A 19,525-nucleotide genomic window follows, 5' to 3' on the forward strand; every position below is an offset into this window, starting at 1 on the left:
CTATCAATTATTCCGCAATTTTTTAAAATATTTCGTAATTTGTAATTTGTTGTTTTCCTGTTGGAAAGCTCTAAAAGGGAAAGTTTTATTCCACTACAAGCAATTATGGAAAGAATACTATATATATATATATATGAGATGGTTATGTCATGTGGCCTTGTATTTCCATCTTCTTTAAATTAATTAATTGTCAATTTGCCTACCCACCTTGTATCCATTTTGCTTACTTACCCACCACCTTCTACGGAGGGAAAATATTTGACATATTCAAACAAAATAAAATTGGAAAATTAGGTTGCATATTATATCACTAATCAAACCAATTAGGTAATAAAGAGAATTTGTCTACCACTTTTAATGTTTAAACTTTAAATCTCTAAAAATTTATGAAACTATCTATATATCAAATCTTGTTATTCGATCGCATGGATCGAATCATCATGTCACGTTGTATTAGGAATGTATACAAATCTCTGATATGTTATCGGGATATATGATATAGATACATTTTAATTATTTAGTTGTTTAGTATACTTAAGATTTCGTATTGTGTATATATATGTTGTTTGGTGAATAAAAACACGAGGTTTATTCCGTAAATATTGACAATATATCATAGTTTGGTTATTATTGATTTCTAAAACAAATATTGTTCAACGTGTTCTTCGATTAGGGTTCTGAAACCCTAACTTTCCATTGCTGTTTTCGCACTCTATTTTCAGGTTTCGCCGAAAAAGATGACCGGAAAAACCAGAGAGAGAAAGATGAGAGAGAAAATTGAGTAGAGAGAATGGAAAAATTTCTCTAGTTGTATTCCTCTGTTTCATGTACAGATGTTAAAATACACTTCCGATTGTATAAACCGCAATATAACTAAGTAACAGATTTCTAAACAGATTGTAACTGTGTCATATACTAATATACTCCCCTCAAACTTGAATCGACTGCACCTTCAGGGAGATACAAGCTTAAAATATGAAATTTCGACATTAGAACAGAAAACACCTGTAATATCAGCTAACTGATTTTCTGTCTTCACATGCATCATCCACAAGAAACCTGATTGAAGCTTATCTCGAACTAGATGGCAATCAATGTCAATATGCTTCGTCCGTTCATGAAAAAATGGATTCGAAGCGATGTGTATGGCGGATTTGTTGTCACAAAAGAGATTGGCAGGTCCTTCCAAGGAAATCTGAAAGTCTGCCATCAAATTTGTTAACCAAATTAACTCACAATGATCTGTATTCTGCCTCTGTGCTGCTCCTCGAAACCGTGGTCTGTTTCTTTGATTTCCATGAAATCAAAGATTCTCTGAGAAAAATACAGAACCCAGACACTGAACGCCTCGTATTAGGACATGTTGTCCAATCTGCATCCGCAAAAGCATTGAAACGAAGAGCTGAAGATGCAGAATAAAACAGACCTTGCCCGGGGTTAGTTTTCAGATACTGCACTACCCTCTGCGCCGCTTTCATATGTATATCTGTTGGAGCTGATAAAAACTGACTAAGCTTGTGAGTAGCAAATGTAATGTCTGGTCTGGTTATGGTTAGGTATAATAACCTTCCCACAAGACGTCTGTAATTTGTTATGTCTTCGAGAGGAGTTCCAGCATCTTTACTCAAGTGCGTATTTGCATCACGAGGTGTAGAAACTGGTTTACATCCCAATAAACCTGAATCTGATATTAAATCCAGACAATATTTCCTCTGATACAATGATATTCCCTTCTTCTGTCTTGCTATCTCCAATCCAAGGAAGAATCTCAAATCTCCTAAGTCTTTAATTTTGAACTTCTGTCTCAGTAGATCCTTTACTTCTGAAACTGCATCAATGCTGTCACTAGCAATGACAATGTCATCCACATATACCAGTAGAACTACAAAACCAGATTTTGAACGTCTCACAACTTCGATTTCTTCATTTTCTTTTGTCCTATAAAATATAAAAAATTCATATGTATCTTTGTATTCAAAGTTGGAATTTTAATACGTATGTAATGATTCTGATGATGCTAATGGTATCAAATAATCATTCATAATTATAACCTCATGCAAAACAATATGATATTATCTACTGATGGCTTATTAGTTAAAATTCTATTTTTTTAAGAGGAACCCACTAATATTCAAATTCCAGAAAATATTTATTGAGACAGAGAAAAATATTATATTACAACGATATTTTTGCATCGGGGAGAATGAGATGGTCTATGAGTAGTTTCCCATCCAAGTTCTTGGATCCAAGTCCCAAACTAAATTATTAGAAAATTTAGAAAAAAGGTTTGAATATTGCACAAAAATTTTAAACTCATTGTATCTCAAGTGTTAAATCTTAATTATCCACTATGTACATAGACATAATGGATGTTTCGGGTCCGATTTTTTTTACATAATATACTGAAATTTTAGACCGAAGTTTTTTTCGGTATAAGTTTTAGATCGAAGTTGGGTTCAACTACAACCAAGATTCATTATTCATATAAAAGACATATAAATCCCGGTTAGCAACCAGTGAGAGAGGTCAGGAAGTTGTGTTTTGTATGGTTTATTAGCATTTGATTTGGATTTAATTTTTGTTAATAAAAACATCTATTTTCTAAAAAAACAATTTTTCTATTTTTGTATTCAGAATGATTTTAATTATTTTATTATAAAAAATTATATCCAATAAAAAATTTAGATGAAATCAGATTACTGTAGAAATTTACGAAATGATATTTTTATTGATAACCAAAATAACATATAAATAGATGAGAATCTTACATTGAATAAGTAAAGTAGACATAATGATAAATATTTCTAAATATATATTTTCCAGATTTGATAATATCTCTATTATACGATATATCTCGTAATATTCTTCAAGATCCGGTATATCTCAACATCCCCTTCAAGTTGGAGCGTGGAAGATCACGAAACGCCCAACTTGCTGAAAAGATGATTAAACGCACGCCGCTTGAACCACATCACCTTGCGAACTTGTGTCAATAAAATACATAACTAAAAAAATCAAACAAACAACTGCGCTGCAACTTTGGCACCACGCACAAAAGAATCGTTCGATGATAACAAAAAAAGGACGACAATCGCGATGTGGAAAGAAGTCTCGGGAATAACTCTGATTCATCCGAGATTGAAAGGCAACTACGCGAAAGCGTTTAATGACAACAAATTTTTTGGTAAAAATAAGATAATTGGCGGCTATGCGAATAATCTTTAGAAACATGTGGGATTATGAGAGAAAAAAAAAAACAAAAAACAAAAACAAAATTACTCTCTTATTCTTAATAAAAAAAACTCGAAATGATATTACCACTGGATCGGTATATCATCATCTTCATCTTCACTCTCATTATCCATCATCATTTTTATGAAAAGAACAACAAATTAGAAAAGAATCAGAAGCTCTGATACCATGTAGAAATTTACGGAATAATATTTTTATTGATAACCAAAATAACATATAAATAGATGACTTACATTGAATAAGTAAAGTAGACATAATGATAAATATTTCTAAATATATATTTTCCGGATTTGATAAGATATCCATTATACGATATATCTCAAAATATTCTTCAAGATCCGGTATATCTCTAACAATTACAACATAATTATATATATTATTATTTTGTTTGGTTCGATTTCATATTTGTAAGAAAATTAACCCAAAAAAAGAATATTATCACCCAATCCCTGTAATGATATGATATTTTTATATAGACCGTATGGATCTTCGCCTATAAAAGATGGTGCAAATTAATTCTTAAAATATTAGCCAATAAATGTAACTTCATAGTTAATGTTCTTTGGGGTATTAAATGCAACTGCTTGTTGTTCATGTAATCATCTTATATTAAAACTATATATATCAATGGTTAATCAATCCTCTAACCAAAAAAATGGTTATTTAATCGTTAGCTGCAACCCTATCGAACAATAGTTGTTACAAACAAAGCTATGCAACAATATTTTTCTAATAAATCATACTATAATCTTATACCGTTAGACCACATTGCATATGAATAAAAAGGTAAAATCTTATATAAAAAAAGAAGCATATAATAAATATACTGGCTCAGTGGCTTGGGTTTCCCTTTTCTCAATTTTTTTAAAGGAAAAAAAATGGAAAACAACTGCCCCCAAGACAGAATTGGGCTCTAAATTTGGCCCATTAGTCTAGCCATTACATTTAAATAATCTATATAATATATTGGGCTTTTAAGTGGCCCTTTAAATGGGCTTTCAATAGTACCTAAATGGGCTTAAACTAAAGCCTATAATATTTAACTGGTGTACTCGAATGACCATAATTTACGGAAGGTTATTAATTAGATGATATAAATTTCATAATGACATAGATTGATCACATGGACGAGGTCTAGTGTATTGTTTCGGTGGTGAACATTAATAATTAAATATAACACAAGACAATTTTTTACAATCTCCCATTTCTGAAATTCAAATTCAGATTCGGGTCATAAAGTTTGAGATGTGTTGTATTTTAATTTCATTTATACCCAAGCTTGGTGGTATAGTGACAAGAGAATATGCAAAACATATTTGTATTCTAGATTCAAATCTAAACATGTAGAGAGACATTTATCTGGACTTTTCCGATCATTTGGAAGATGTAGTTGGGTCAGATTCGGTGAACTTCCGAATTATCAAAAAAAAATTTGAGATGGATCGAAAAGAGTAGTTTGAGGACGATAGGACGAGAAAACCAGTCTAACCCTAATCCCGATTTTTTTTAAACCTCGAGGTGATACGATATATCCATCTTATTAAGAAAAAATCGAAAGCTCAAACCGAGTTTCGAGTTTCGGACTAAAATGTACACCTCTAAAAACACACTTTATCTTTGATAATTCCTTTGATAAGAAGCATAACCCTCTCAAACATTTTTGAGATGATATGCATAATAAAAATATTTATTTTAATTATAAAAATATTAAATTTTAAATTCTTGAAATTTAATTTATCTATTAATAATATTAAAATATTAATATAAATAATTTTATTAGGGTGATTTTCCAAATAATATTTTGACTGGCCTTATTTGGATTCACATTAGATTTATAAACGAAATAATATAATTATTAAATATATTAATTATTAAATTTAACCATAAAAAACTTAACTAATTTAATAGATAATAAATGATTGAAAAAAGAAATAGAAAATAGACAAAAAATTGATAACTGTTTTCTTCTATTTAAGTAAATAAATTAATTATTTCAGTATCTGTAGTAGATCATGTATCTCTTGAATAGTTAGTTAATGTTGAAAAAGTTAATTAATTTTTAAAAATAAATCTTTTATTAATTATGGATATGATAAATCTTTGGGTTGTAACAGATATATTTGATTCTTTTTTAAATAAACCTTTTAGTTTATTTAATAACGGATAATTATTTGACCCCACCAAAGCATCACGTGTAGGTAAAAACGGGTGGCATTGTCGGTACAATCGGAAAGAGGGGTAAAAAATAAAAGTTCATAAAAAGTATAAATGAATTCTATTGGAAAGTTGTCTCCAAGTTTTATTTTATTTTATTTTACTTTTTCTAATCTTCCAACACATTCTCCAATCAGGACAGTAGTTTTCCAAACCCTCTGACCGAGGCAGAGACATAAGATAAGTATACCAAAAATATCTTACCGGACATAGGAGCACGTGTCACTAGTCCTATAAATATCTTCTTATACAATCATTTCCTTTTGGTAATCGGAAATCAAGCATACAGCAAGACAGAACGCTAATCAAGCTGACACGTGTCATTTGCCAACTCTCATTTTCACCAACTTTTGTTAGCGATTTAAAATAATCGTGGATTAGTCATATATTTTGTTTTCCATTTGCATCAGGACATTATAATATGGTTGGTGTTTAGTATGACAAATTAACGTTTTATTTAAATTCAAATTTGGAAATCCATAGGATTCGTGCAATTAAAATTATAAAAAAAAAAAATTGAAGTGTATTTGTCGTTGTTTGTGCTAAAGAGAGCAGATACCCTAACATTGACAGATATGTACTGTCTTAAAAATAAAATAAAAATAAGATAATAGAGTATTACGAGGAAAAAATTTAAAAATAGAAAGTGCGACGTGGCGAATTTATAATCGCTAAAAGAAAACTAATCAAAAGCATTTATTTTGTAATCTCCAGCTACACTTTTCTCTCTCTTTAATATTTTTAAAATAAAATTTATTTTCTGAAATCGTCGGACTCGACTCGGCTCGACTCGGCTCAACTGACTATTTGGCTTCCAGATATTTTAGCATTAAAATACGAATTTTATATTCCTAATGATTATGTAATAATCCAATATATTTTGAGAAAAGAGTAGAATACTGAATGAAGCCCCTTTCTAAAGTATGGTGTTTGCTTATTGTATTCAATCAACAAAACATGATTCGCTGTTATATATTCATAATTTCGTCGTATTTTTTAATTCTTAATTCGAATACTTGTAATTATAAATTTCGTTGTATGATTTAATATTTGTGGATATTTATTTCTTAAATGATGAGTCAAAAAGTGAAAATGTACATGAAAAAGTGTTAAATGGATTAAAAATAATATATATTATAATATTTTTGTAGATACCTTTTATAATATTTTGTAAACTCATAAGTATGGGCGGACCCAACATTATAGCAATGGCGTCACAAATTCTATTGATCTAATTTAAATATTTAATTTTATTTATAAATTTTATAAAATTCTAAGTAAATTTATTAAATATCCCTTATAAAAATAATAAAATTAATCATGCCCCTATTACATATATTTCTAGATCCATCTCTACTCATAAAGTGTTAAAAAATAAATAATATACTGAATATATCTATATATCCGTTATTCGGCTACCTTCGTTATCTCACGATTTCTATGTTCTCCACTCACAATTTAATTTATGTTATATCTTTTTTATATTTATTCGTAAATTTATAAATAAATCTTTACATAAATTATTTGTACACACTATAAAATTATTTAAATACGATTTTTTAATATTTAAATATTTAAAATCTTTATATTTATTTTTGATGATATTGTGAAGAAAAACAAAGCTAAATCTCCAAGAAATAATATAATTGCAAATAAAAAATAAAAAATAAATCTACATTTTAATTTAAGATTAATTTCTGTGACACAAAGGCCAAATAAAATAGAACTGACTAAGCAACAGCGCCGACCCAATCAAATGTTTGCTACATGAAGCAAAGCCAATCAGCTGGGCCTTTGGGGGAAAATCCGAAACCCTAGATTATATTCTTAGATATTTCATTTCATTAATTAAAAATCTGATTTAACGCACTAATAAGTAATTAAGATTTAAATTAAGTTCATTCCCATCCCCCACACTCCTATATAAATATCCTCTGGCCTCGTAAATATCTTCGTTCACCTCTCTCCCATTCTATCTTTTTAACTCCCTTGTCTCTAATTTGCCCTAGATGTTCTTCCGAATCTGCTCTAAAGCCTTCGCTGTTACGAATTCCGCCTGATTTCCGGAGATTTATCCGCCGGATCTCGATTATGTTCGTGGTGAGAGATCGACATTTACAAATTCCTACGTGTACGATTCTCTTTTCGACGCCGCTTTGTTCGTCGGCGAATTTTGGTGAGTTTGCTTCTGATTTTTTTTTTGCTTTTGTTTTCTCCGGTTCTTTCTATTTGCGGATTCGATTTACGACGATGATACGTGGTTTTCTGTTAAATCGTTTTTGAGATCTGTTTGGGTGATGAGAATGCTCGAGAAAGTAGATCGCTAAAATGAAGGAAATGAGACTTGTTTTAGCATCGACGTATCAGCTGCATGACCTTATAATTTCGGACTTTCGCAGATAATGCTTCGATTATTTTTTTCTATTTCATTGTTGACGACAGCGATTGAAGTGCTTCCAATCCCCGTGTTATTAATTTTGATTGCATGCGCAGATGATACCCGTAGATGAGAATTATTTGGATCGATCTCAAGTGAACATGTCTCCATTTTCAGGTGAGATTCATCGTTTCGATTTTTCGGGCGGATGCATTTCTTGAGCCTTTTCCCCTTTTTCATGGAGATACTGCGATCCATTTAAAAAAAATGTATATATCCAACTGTTTGTCATTTGCCTTATATCATATGATCCTTTGAGGCGTAGAAGCGTCTTCTTTGTCATTTGCTTGTGTTGATCTGGCTCCTTTTTTTCTGGCTGTTTTAATTGGTAGACTATGTTTCCATTACAGGCACAACTTGATATATGTGCTCATAAAATAAGGGCACATAACAAGATCTTGTGCATTGAAACTTTGAAAAGTGTCCATCATCTATGAGTCTATGACATGCAAAACTACTGTTTAGAGGAGTTTCCATCTATTTAATTAGAATCAACTACTGTTTTGAAAAAAAATAAAAAATTCTCATTTATTTATTTATTTTATGCAAGCTCCATTTAAAAGTTCACAATCGGTGCTTCCTAAGATGTATATCTAACAATACATCTTGTTATTCACAATGTTCATGATCATTGATCATGATGCGCATTAATTGAGGACAGTCAGTAGAACATGGTTGTTTTGTTAGGTTAGTTGTACTACAACTAATGCAAACATGCGATGACTACAATTTCTTTGCATCTTCTCTTGACCGAAGTTTAATTAGCTTTTCGTTATGGTTTGAATCGTTTGATAGCAAATAACCATAGAAAGCATTGTGGATTTTTTAATTACTAATGTTTAAGTTAAAAGGGATCTGTTGAAATACCACTGACTTAATTTGTGCCTTGTACTATCCACACCCAAACTAAAAGGAAATAATCGGTTTTCATAACATCCTTTACATTCTTAATTAATCACTCAATCTAATTAATTATGCTTGAGGTTGAGGTCCGTGAGAAAGTTTTATTGTCTAACGTTGCTCATTTAAAGTAAAGATTCTTAATAATCTGGCTCTCATAATGGATCTTAGAGTGGAGCTTGTTCCACACATTCTTATCTCTCTCTGTTGCAATATTTTCTCTAATAATTTGCTTAAAAAGAATAGATCATCATAGGTAACTTCTGTAAATTTTGCCCTATACTAATTAATACAATTTCCATGACCAAGAAATTGGTCTAGGTATGAAAATTTCAGTCCTTGACCTTGTTATAGGGTGGGAACTTGTGTTGGTGCTATTATGGTGTGTTAAGCTCTTCCAGAAACTGCTGTTTAATGTTTTAACAGCAGTCACGACTCATGGGAGACTAGGACTCTGAGAGTAACTTTGCATACTTGTTTTTGTCTTGAAGGTCCAATCATAACTTGACTGGAAGTATGGATAATGTAGAGTGGATATGATTGTCTATGATATGGATTTCTTGGGTCCATGTTTAAGACTTAAGTGTCATCTTTACATTCCAACACTCCTTCCTACAAGTAATTTATCTATGGTTATAGTGTGGTTGGTCGTGTACTTTAGTTATAGATTTGTTGATACTGGGCCTTTCTTTTGGTTGTAGAGATATTCCTTAGATTGTATTCTAAATATGGCTTGATGGATACCCCACAGTATGTGGTCTTGGCTTCATCTCATCTCCATTCTTTCACTCCCTGCTCTTTTTCTTACAAAGTAGGAAGATATAATTAATCATCATATGGTAGAAGGACCAAAGGTTTCGACGTACGAGTGGTTATAAGTTAAAACTAATTTTAGAAATTTAGTTTAGTATGAATTATTTGGTATTGATAATGGTGGAACTGCCATCAGAAAGTCATGTTCTGCTCCATTTTGAGTTTAAGAAGTAAATTCATTTTAATGAATCTTTAGGTATTAGTTTGGGTGAGATGATCATCAAAATATTACTGTCTGCTTCTTTTGTTTTCTAATTAGTTTATTCATCTGAACTGTTATCTTAGTGTTCATTGCATATGGCTTTTAAACTGATAGACACTGATGTATTAACTTGCATTCCCTTGATTATGGCATACAAATTATTCAGTGAACAAGATAGATATCGTGCTCTCATATATATTGAGCTCTTACAACATCATGGAGTGCTAAAAGGACTCAAATATACTTAACATAACCCTCTTTACGGTGTCTAGTAAAATTAAAAGGAAGCAAATCACTTACCCTTTTTCTTCCTTTAATTTGCTCGAGCCTCAAGAGCCACCATCTAGTTGCTTATGTAAAAACATTTGCTGCTCTGAATAGATACCGTCAAAGGCTCTTTTACTTTGAGGGCCAGAGCCCTTCTCGTCTATCAAGGGCTGGTGCTACATTATCCTATTAGGAGTGCAAAATATTCCGCTCAACCCTTGTACTTGAAAATTTCTTCATCCCATCTAAGCAAACTAAATACATTTATCCCGTAATTTGTGCATGTTTGTCTTTGTTTGTTTTTCTTCCTCATTTCCATACAGTGACCATTTTAAATTTTGAGTATTTTACTTTAAGTATGGAAAACATTCCTCTATTACATTTGTAGTGTGATTTGGTTGTGTTGATTTCTGTGCGTTGTCGTTCGGGATTTTGTGATTTCTATAGTTAACAGTGTTTGAATGTAGCACTGTTGTTCCCTCTCTGACCCAAACCGGAATGAGATTTAATGGTTTCCAATGTTTTTACAGTTTCTATTTTTTGTTCTCTGAGAAAAAAAAACCCTCCTCGACCATCAAATACACGTTGAATGGCAAATTAAGGAAGTTCTTTTTTCAAATGAGTAATGTATTGGCCACAGAGGACATTGGAATCCACATTAGTAATGTTGATACAAATGGATTTACTTTTTGATCATGCTTTCTTTTATAATGCAGTGGCAATCTGCTGCAGTTAAATCAAGGAGGATGAGATTCTGAAGAGTTGCAGGTGTCAATGCATACCACGTACACATTGAGTATGCTCTATGTGATGAAAGAAAAGTATCCGGGTTTGGTAGCCCCTGCGGCTGGTGCTTGCACGTGCCGTGGTAGGCTGAGGTGAAGATGGACAGGTTCTGTTGAGTCATCTCTTATGTCTAGACCATTTGTGAGAAGGGAATTCCTTTTTGCACTATCGGAACCCCCCAGCACTGAAACCTGGTATAGGTATTACCCTCGTTAAGAAAGCAACCCGCCTTTTAAATAGCAAATCCTAGCTCCTAGATTAGTTCAATTTAGCAATACCTTTTTCTGTAGTTCCTTATTCTCTCGGCGCATTAGGTTTAGTTCCTTGTGGAGTTCTAGATTTTCTTGGTGCATGAGATTCTCCTGCAGCAGGAAGAGTAAGAAATTAATTAGTTTCGGCATACGCACATAGACAAAAAATAGAAAAGTCTGTTCTAAGATAATTGCCACTAGAGGTCCACCTTTCGGTTCAGTTCTTCTATTTCATCCATCAAAATCTGATCCTACAAAAGTCAAAAGAGAAGAAAGAGCAATAGATAGAGCACCAACCCACTGCATTTCGAAAAAAGCCACAAACATGACTGATTAGTTATGGCGACCAAACCTTTTTCATTCGTACCCCTCGAAGACTCAATTCAAGCTGGCTTTCCAAGCTCTGTAAATCTTTTATACTTAGCCCAGAAAGCTCTTCTCCCATCATTTTCCTGTCAGGTATATTTCATTAGGAGACTGTTTTTGAAGATGCATTTCCTTACGGAACACAAATTTCTGTCACCGTCTTGAGGATTTTGATAACTATATATGTTCCCAATACGGTTCTACATTTACCAAATAAATTCTGGGGAGTGTTTGGTTATTCCCTTCTCATGAATGGTCTAGATGTGTGAGGTGACTCTCAAAAAGTGCAGAGATGCGACCGTGATTTTGGAGAGGCTATAGGCATCTAGCATCTGATGTATTTTGCCCAGGTAATCCTAACCAGGTGAGTACATTTTCAGCCGAAGAACTTTGCTATGCTGACGAAGTATTCTCGGGGATATTCCAATATATAAAGGTTTGTTATGGTAATGAGTTCTGGTAATTGGACTCAACGGTCACATATACCCTATTATTAATAGTTTCCGAAGTCATATTATCCCCTAACTGGACTTGCATTTATCTTTTTCATCTGCTGTTCTAACTGTTGTTTTCAGAATAATATGCATGCAATGTATTCGGAGGCAAGATATACAAAAACATACCGATGGTTTTCTTGCAAGTTATGTAGCTGTTGCCTCAGAATTGCTGCTTCCCTCTGCCAGAACTAGAATATAGAACAAATTAAGTTCAGGTGGTTTACTAGAGCATAATATAGGAAACTGAGGATGATCCTTCCATATCTAAGTTGGTGAAAAAAAAAGATCGATGAGCTTTCTACATTTCCTGTTATTGTTGAAAACCCAAGTAGCAATTGCTGCGTTAGTAGAAATAATAGTATGCTTCAGTTGCTTGACCTCATCTCTGTTATGGCAGGTGTTTGCTTCAACAATATTGTGTGAGTAAATTAGGTCAGCAACAGGATCATTTCATTTGACCTTCCCCTCATTTTATTGCAAATAATTAGGTCAGTATTTCCTATCCATCTACAACATATACAGAAATGCATTATATCTGTACGGAATTCGGTTGTTTTGTTTCGGTAAAATGCAAAAGCGGAAATCTAGTTTCCTATCTTGCTCGCATCATTTGGTACACACTAAAATCCTAAGCCCTTTTAACAAGAACATGTTCCGGAGTTTTCTCCGCAAATGTGTATTGAATAGTAAAATGTGAGTATCGTACTGATCAGAACATTGTATGTTTCATCTTTTGCAAGTCAAATTAGATCATCTGAAGCAATTACCTTGATTTCGGATACTGTGTCGCTTTCGCTATCCCCTTTTGTGTCACCGTATCGCTCGATTATCGATTTCATGCTGCAAGTGAAGATTTTAACACATGAGAACGTTATCTTTCCCATTAATCAGCTCAAATCAGGTTTGTAAATTCATGTCCATGTCTGCTAATTCTATGTGTATATATATATATATATATATCTGTTTGATTCTGCTGCATCTGGTCTGTGCATATGTGTCTTGTAGGATCTCGTATGATTTAGTCAGTAAAGCTGGGTCAGAAACATAGAACAAGCGAGCCATCCTTCTTCTCCTTCTTTGGTTATATCTTTTGGTTCTGTAATACCTTTTTTTTCTGTGTGTTGGCCTCAGTTGTTGCAGGGTCGGTAACCAAGCTACAAGACGGGTCAAAACACAGGTATGTTATGTCTAACCTATAATCTGGAGCAGGTGGGTTTCACACCTTTGCATATATACTACAGAAGAAACTATGAAGAGATATCAAACACTTTGCCAAATTTGATTTTGGGATTTGTATTTTTTCCCTGGTGGCACACCATTTCTTTTATGCGACGGAATCTACATAAAAACAATTAATTAGTGTTAGCCTGTGTTCAGAATTAATATATAGAGCTAATTTCGCTAATACCTGATTATTATAACCCCAGGTAGGTACAGCTACCCACCAACTAGTTGCCAATAAAAATATAAATAAGGGAAAAAATATTAAGAGGGAGTGAATGGTAAACACCGCACACAGACTATCCAGATTTTTTGGTGTTACAATTTCAGTTTTTATCCCTTCAAATTTTTAAGTTGGAGTATCGAATCCAGATCTCGTGAGGGTCAAATATCAAACTCGGTTATCAGTTAGGCGTGGCGAAAGTTCGGGTGCTCATATCGCCCGATAGAAGGGCGAGTCGAGCTGAACTGAACTCCGATAAGACTGAGGAAAGAGGGGGTGAAAGCACTGAGAGGACTTCGGGTTTACATATCCCCCACACCTACCTAAGAGCGCAAAGCAGAGGGAAAGCCTAAATTTGCAAGTTGATATCTATCCAGTTCTCTATAACCACTTCCTTGTCCTATCTTTTCTCTTTTCATCATTTCCTAAAAGCTCTTGATCCATTTTGGATCAGTGACTACACAGTTTGTTTCTTTTTAGGATATGGATCGGTGTTAACAGGTTAGATTAGTGGTACCTCGCATAGTCACTGATTCAACACCCAAATCTCTAATTTTCTCCCAAGTTTGGGCTTTAGATGTACCATATGTTGACACATCTATCAATCTAGCAAGAAATTTGATGAATTATATCTAAAGTGAAAAAAGGTCCCCATTAAAGGAGTGAACTCACCCACCATTACATTTGTGTTAGTGGTCAATCATCGAAGGATTTTATGATGGGTATAATTATATATATATATATATATATATATGTATATGCATATGTGTGTGTAATGATCCACTTGTTTCTTTTGATGGAATAATGATCCACTTGTGTATTGAAAAAGTAAATACACACTCATTTCTCTATTTAGAAAGTTGTAGATACTACAGATATTTGAACTTTCTTTTTTTGTGGAAGGAGGACTCATTTAATGTATCATCATTGTCACATGTATGCACGCATCTATGCAGATGTCTATGAATACATACACACACATGCGCAGTTGAAGTATACGTGTATCGGTGTATGCACATACACAGCACACACCATTTTATTCACCGTTCTCTACAGAGATATTTACTTCATAACAAAGCGATCTCATGAAATGCTATAACTCATCTCTGTCTTCCCCCAAACACTATCCTTGTGAAATTTTAACGATAATTTGAATTGGAATACGAATTTATAATTTATCTACAAAATCTATTTTTTTTTTGGTGAAAACAAAATCTAAATTGTTTATGCTCATGAAACTCTTCGATTATTAATTGATTTAAAAAAAACGATTCCCTCATCAATCATATGGACCAAACAAACAAGAGGACGAATTCACGCGCGATCGATCTAAAGTCAAACAAAAATATGAAAAAAGGAATGAAAAAAAAGGCAAAAGTACCTGGAGCTGGAGAAATCGTAGAGCTTGCCGGTGCTGGAGAAGACGATGATTCCGACCTCCGCGTCGCAGAGGATCGCAAGCTCCTTCGCCTTCTTTAACAAGCCACTCCTCCTCTTGGAGAACGTCACTTGTCGACTCGTTGAGTTATCGATCCTCCGAATCACTATCTTTCCCCTTCCCATTATTGCTCTCTGGATCATCATCGTCATCATCACCGATCACAAGAACAGAAATCAACCATATTCGAAATCGATATGAAAATCGAAACCAGATCGAATTCAACATTGCATCACAGTAAATCTAAAGTACCAATCGCGGATTCGCGAGAAAGTGACAGAGATTGGAGAGAGTGCGGAGACTTTGCCCGTCCAGAAGTCGAGGAAAAAGAGAACATACAAAACGGCGAAGGATCAGAGGAACAGAGATGTCGTTTTAACTTTGTGGAGAGAGAGAGAGAAGAGAGAGAGAGAGATGCATTTGGGAATTTAGGGTAAAAACTTTTATTAAAAAAGAAAGGCACTTGTGTATCGCCCATCATAAACTGACACGTGGCCTAATAGGTAAAGATTTCATGGACTTGAATCATTTTTTAAAGACTCGATTATTTATCTGAATCAGAATCAATTATGATTGATCTCGAGGTAGGAGATTGGTCGGTTTTGTCGCTAGAAAACGTGTATGATATGACTTCCCATTTTTAGAAATTAAGAAAGCTTAATTTTTTGGCTTTTAATTATCTTTTTCGGGATTAATATATATACGTATATACCCTTTTATATATTTCAGTACAGCCTAAATGTCAGAGATTAACCCATGTAAACGTATAAAAAATTTATTTACTATTTTGAACTTATTTATGACTAATATTAATATATTTTAAACCCAAATTCATTGCGTTCTATGTTTTTTGGATCCAGTTTTAAATTTAAACAGAAAACTGTTGTATGTGAATGATTGGTAAATATATACTGAATAACCGAGATTTCTAGAAATACAATTCACATATACAAAATTATACACATACGTGTATGATAGATGTAAAAAAATTGTTATTTAAATATAATAATACAAAAATAAAAATATTACTTTAGTTTACTTTTATTAATTTTACATAATTAATATTGACATTATATGAATTAGTTTAAATAATTAAGATTAAATTTAATAAATACTATATTATTAATGGTGTGAGCGCATATATATATATATATATATATTATATTTTTGGTATCTTATCATTTATGCATTTAAGTTAACGAGTTAATAATTAAAAACTTTTTTTCGTATAATTAGAAACTTGGCGTACAATTGAAGTATTCTCATGATCCTAAGACGATTACATTAAGGGAGGGGGGCCCGGGGGGCAACCATGACATCTTTATCAATAAAATAATATACATTTAATCCTGATTTTCTTTTCCACTAATTCCTAAAATACATAAGACAATTACTCATGATTTATACCATCATTAATTATACATATCCAAGTACAAATATATGAATTATAATAGATTCAGAAAATTATTTTATCCTTTATTAACAATAAGTTAAACATAAATAGTATAGGTCCAAATTTATTCATGAAATGTATTAGATGGATATTAATTTTTTAGTTTCATATTAATTAATTAAAGTAGTTAAAATCAATTTGAATAATATTGTTCTATGCCATTTTTTTTTTGGTAATTGGTAATTGGTGTCCAATTGGGGCGAGAGTCTCTTTGAGACCCATTGATTCTACGCCATCTTAATATTATTAAATTAAATTATATATATAATTAATTAAAATAAAAACGAAATTATCGTGCCTCATATTTTTTTTATAAAAAGGAGTTTATTTCGAAGAATCCGTCAAGAAAGAAATCTATGTACGTATAATTAGATAGATCTACCCTGGTTGAATGCGTCCTATAAATTCATTTCATATCAAAATACAAATTTCAATTGTTTATTTAGGATATTATTATAATATATTTATACTTACAAGATTAAGATAAATTTAAAGATAAAATATTTTGAATCAAACTCCAAAATTAGTATGGCGATTAGCCAACAACTGTAACTTTTGTCTCCTTGTTGGATGTCACGTTATCCAATAAGATAATAATCAATATATATATATATATATATCAAAGTTTTTTAAAAATAATTTTAAATAAGAATATTAATTCAAAAAAAAAATCAAAACAAATCAAATAGAACAGTATTATTAGTTGATTTTTTCAAAATATTATATATATATATATATTAAATTTTAAGTATATGAACTCCATATAAATTGACTAAATATATTTTATTCTGATTATATATAGATGAAAATCTAACTTATATAATTTTTAACGATAGAAATTGTGGTGCTTGATCCGCGGGGATTTTTTCAAAATATTATATATATATATATATTAAATTTTAAGTATATGAACTCCATATAAATTGACTAAATATATTTTATTCTGATTATATATAGATGAAAATCTAACTTATATAATTTTTAACGATAGAAATTGAATATAAAGTAATAACATCAAATTAATAATAAAAATTTAGAAAAAAATATTTTTAATTATAAATAATTTTATATCAAACAAAAAACTTCTATAAAAAATTAATAAATATAATAAATTTAAACATCAAAATCCAAAACAAAAATTAATAAAAATTTAGAAAAAAATTAATTATAAACCAAATTATATCAAACAAAAATTTTCTATAAAATTTAATAAATATAATAAAGTTAAATTACAAAATCCAAAATAAAAATTGATCTAATCGAAATGGATTCGAAATTTTAAATGTACAAACGTTATCTTATTGGGTGCGCGGCTTTTTAATCTACAATTAAAATTTTCTGACATGAGAAAAAAAAACGACAAAAGGAAAAATGTCTTTTAAGTCTATATCCTAGGAAGAGTGACAGCCACGTGGGCCATATATGAAATTGACCGGTAAGGAAATAGCCTTACATATAGAAAGCAGTTCAACCAAAGAATTAGTCAAACATTTTTGCAATTATTTTTTTTTGGCATAATGTTGCTTAAATAAAGTTATAACCCACTAATTTAAAGTTATGACCCACTATTGAAATGATTGATATCTTTGGATTAGGGGTGTCAAATTTAGTCTGGAGATCCGAGGTTCGACCCGATCTAATCTGAAAATTAGTAAGTTTCGTCTCTAAATTTTTTGATCCAAAAAAAATTGATCTTTTGGGCTGAACTCAAATCGAACTTCGGACTTGATTTGAACCGATCTGAAAATTTGATATTTTTTTAAAAAATGAAAAAGATAAAAAAAATAACATTTGTAAAGAAAATTATATGGGCCAGTCCGGTCCGATCCAACTCGATCCGAATCTAAAATATGTTTCGAGTTTAACTATATAGTCCAAAAAAACCGGATCGATCTAAATCCGAACCCAAAACTTATGAATTCGGATCGGATCTGTCTGATTGACACCCTATTTTAAATTATCATTTCTATTAGAAGTATTACGACTCTTTGTTAAGTTAAGAAGGATATCTGAATTTTTTTTAGACTATTTAAATTTGAATATATTTTGAATTAAATAAATCAACATATGCGCAGAACTTGTGTTTCCAAATTGTGGATATATATTTATATTTATATTTTTCGGTATCTTTATTTTTTTCAAAATCTCAACTTGAAGATAAAATATTTAGATATTCATGTATAACTAAATTTTAAAAAGATTAAAAACTCTAAAAAAATATTTTAATATTAATAAAATAAAAATATTTGTAATATTTCTATGTTTTAATCAAATGTAAATGGATGATTTCGCTCGCGAAATACAAAATTATCATCGAGTTATCTAAACATTTAAAAATCGTATATTCCATCAAATTGAATAATTTCATGAGACTTGTCTCACCATTATCTAAATGCACATCAATCAATGACGATGGGTAGGCTAATTAATTCGTATATACTCTCCATAAATTTAATAAATCTTCATAATAAATTTTGTCATCCAAGGAAAATTTCCCTTTAAGACCATGTGGCTTTGTATTTCATTTCCGGAGAATCTTATGATAAAATGAGTAATTAAAAAAACAAGCATAACAACACGATGTCGACATAATTGTACTTCGGACTATTAATTATATATTTCATGAGACCACCGGTTTTGCGTTCTAAAATTATGTGATTTTTAACTAATTTAAGAAACTTTCTGTCATTTCACCTAAAAATAGCAAACGACAAAAGAGTTAATTTGATTTTAAAAATCTATCAATTATTATGTACTATTTGGGATCATTCGGTATATACTTCTTTTTATCACAAGTACTAATTATGCTTATCATTATAGATGATTGTACCGTTGTTAAATTAAATATTATCATTTGCATTACAACCGTCCCGATACCGTTACAGAATGTCAAAACTGTCCTTACATATCAACACGAGATCTTTTAGCGTGTTTTATCCTCACTCGCACACATTCCAGATAGTACTTCCCAAGAGGTCACTCATCCTAAGACTACTCCAAAACGATCACATTTAACTTTGAAATTCTCTCGAGATAGTTAACCGAAAAGGTAGATGCATCTTGTTGCTATGAGTATCTTAATCAATTCTTTTAAGTTATTTTTTACTTTGTAGTCTCATACCTACATAGCCATCGGATCCCTCTCATTCCAATGTGTTCGATTTATCCATGTTTTCCCTATCCAGAAGCTCGTCAGGAACCGTTT

General features: G+C 31.5%; 1 protein-coding gene and 2 long non-coding RNA genes across 7 annotated transcripts; 2 read left to right on the forward strand and 1 right to left on the reverse strand.

Annotated features, from left to right (window-relative positions):
* Positions 1–7,402: 7,402 nt before the first annotated feature.
* LOC104799851 lies at positions 7,403–10,888 on the forward strand. Of its 2 annotated transcripts, none has more exons than XR_769626.1 (3): positions 7,403–7,642; positions 7,960–8,112; positions 10,802–10,863. It is a non-coding gene; the product is annotated as an uncharacterized LOC104799851 (long non-coding RNA). The 2 variants fall into 2 exon arrangements; XR_769625.1 differs by having other exon boundaries at positions 7,405–7,642; positions 7,960–8,020; positions 10,802–10,888.
* Positions 10,570–15,293, reverse strand: LOC104799850 (agamous-like MADS-box protein AGL16). The gene is made up of 8 exons (XM_010522525.2): positions 15,120–15,293; positions 14,811–15,001; positions 12,753–12,825; positions 12,112–12,173; positions 11,475–11,574; positions 11,332–11,373; positions 11,150–11,233; positions 10,570–11,062 (listed from the first exon to the last, which is right to left on the reverse strand). The coding sequence occupies exons 2-8, from the start codon at positions 14,990–14,992 to the stop codon at positions 10,889–10,891; spliced, it is 717 nt and encodes a 238-aa protein (XP_010520827.1). The 5' UTR covers positions 14,993–15,001; positions 15,120–15,293; the 3' UTR covers positions 10,570–10,888.
* On the forward strand, positions 11,570–14,058 carry LOC104799849. 4 transcript variants are annotated; one of them, XR_002023660.1, is made up of 4 exons: positions 11,570–11,924; positions 12,383–12,473; positions 13,117–13,162; positions 13,413–14,058. It is a non-coding gene; the product is annotated as an uncharacterized LOC104799849 (long non-coding RNA). The 4 variants fall into 4 exon arrangements; XR_769623.1 differs by lacking the exon at positions 11,570–11,924 and adding an exon at positions 12,726–12,886 and having other exon boundaries at positions 12,082–12,473; XR_769622.1 differs by lacking the exon at positions 11,570–11,924 and having other exon boundaries at positions 12,082–12,473.
* Positions 15,294–19,525: the final 4,232 nt, after the last annotated feature.

This window comes from Tarenaya hassleriana, unplaced genomic scaffold (genome assembly GCF_000463585.1).
Source record: "Tarenaya hassleriana unplaced genomic scaffold, ASM46358v1 Cleome61, whole genome shotgun sequence".
Lineage (NCBI taxonomy): Eukaryota > Viridiplantae > Streptophyta > Magnoliopsida > Brassicales > Cleomaceae > Tarenaya > Tarenaya hassleriana.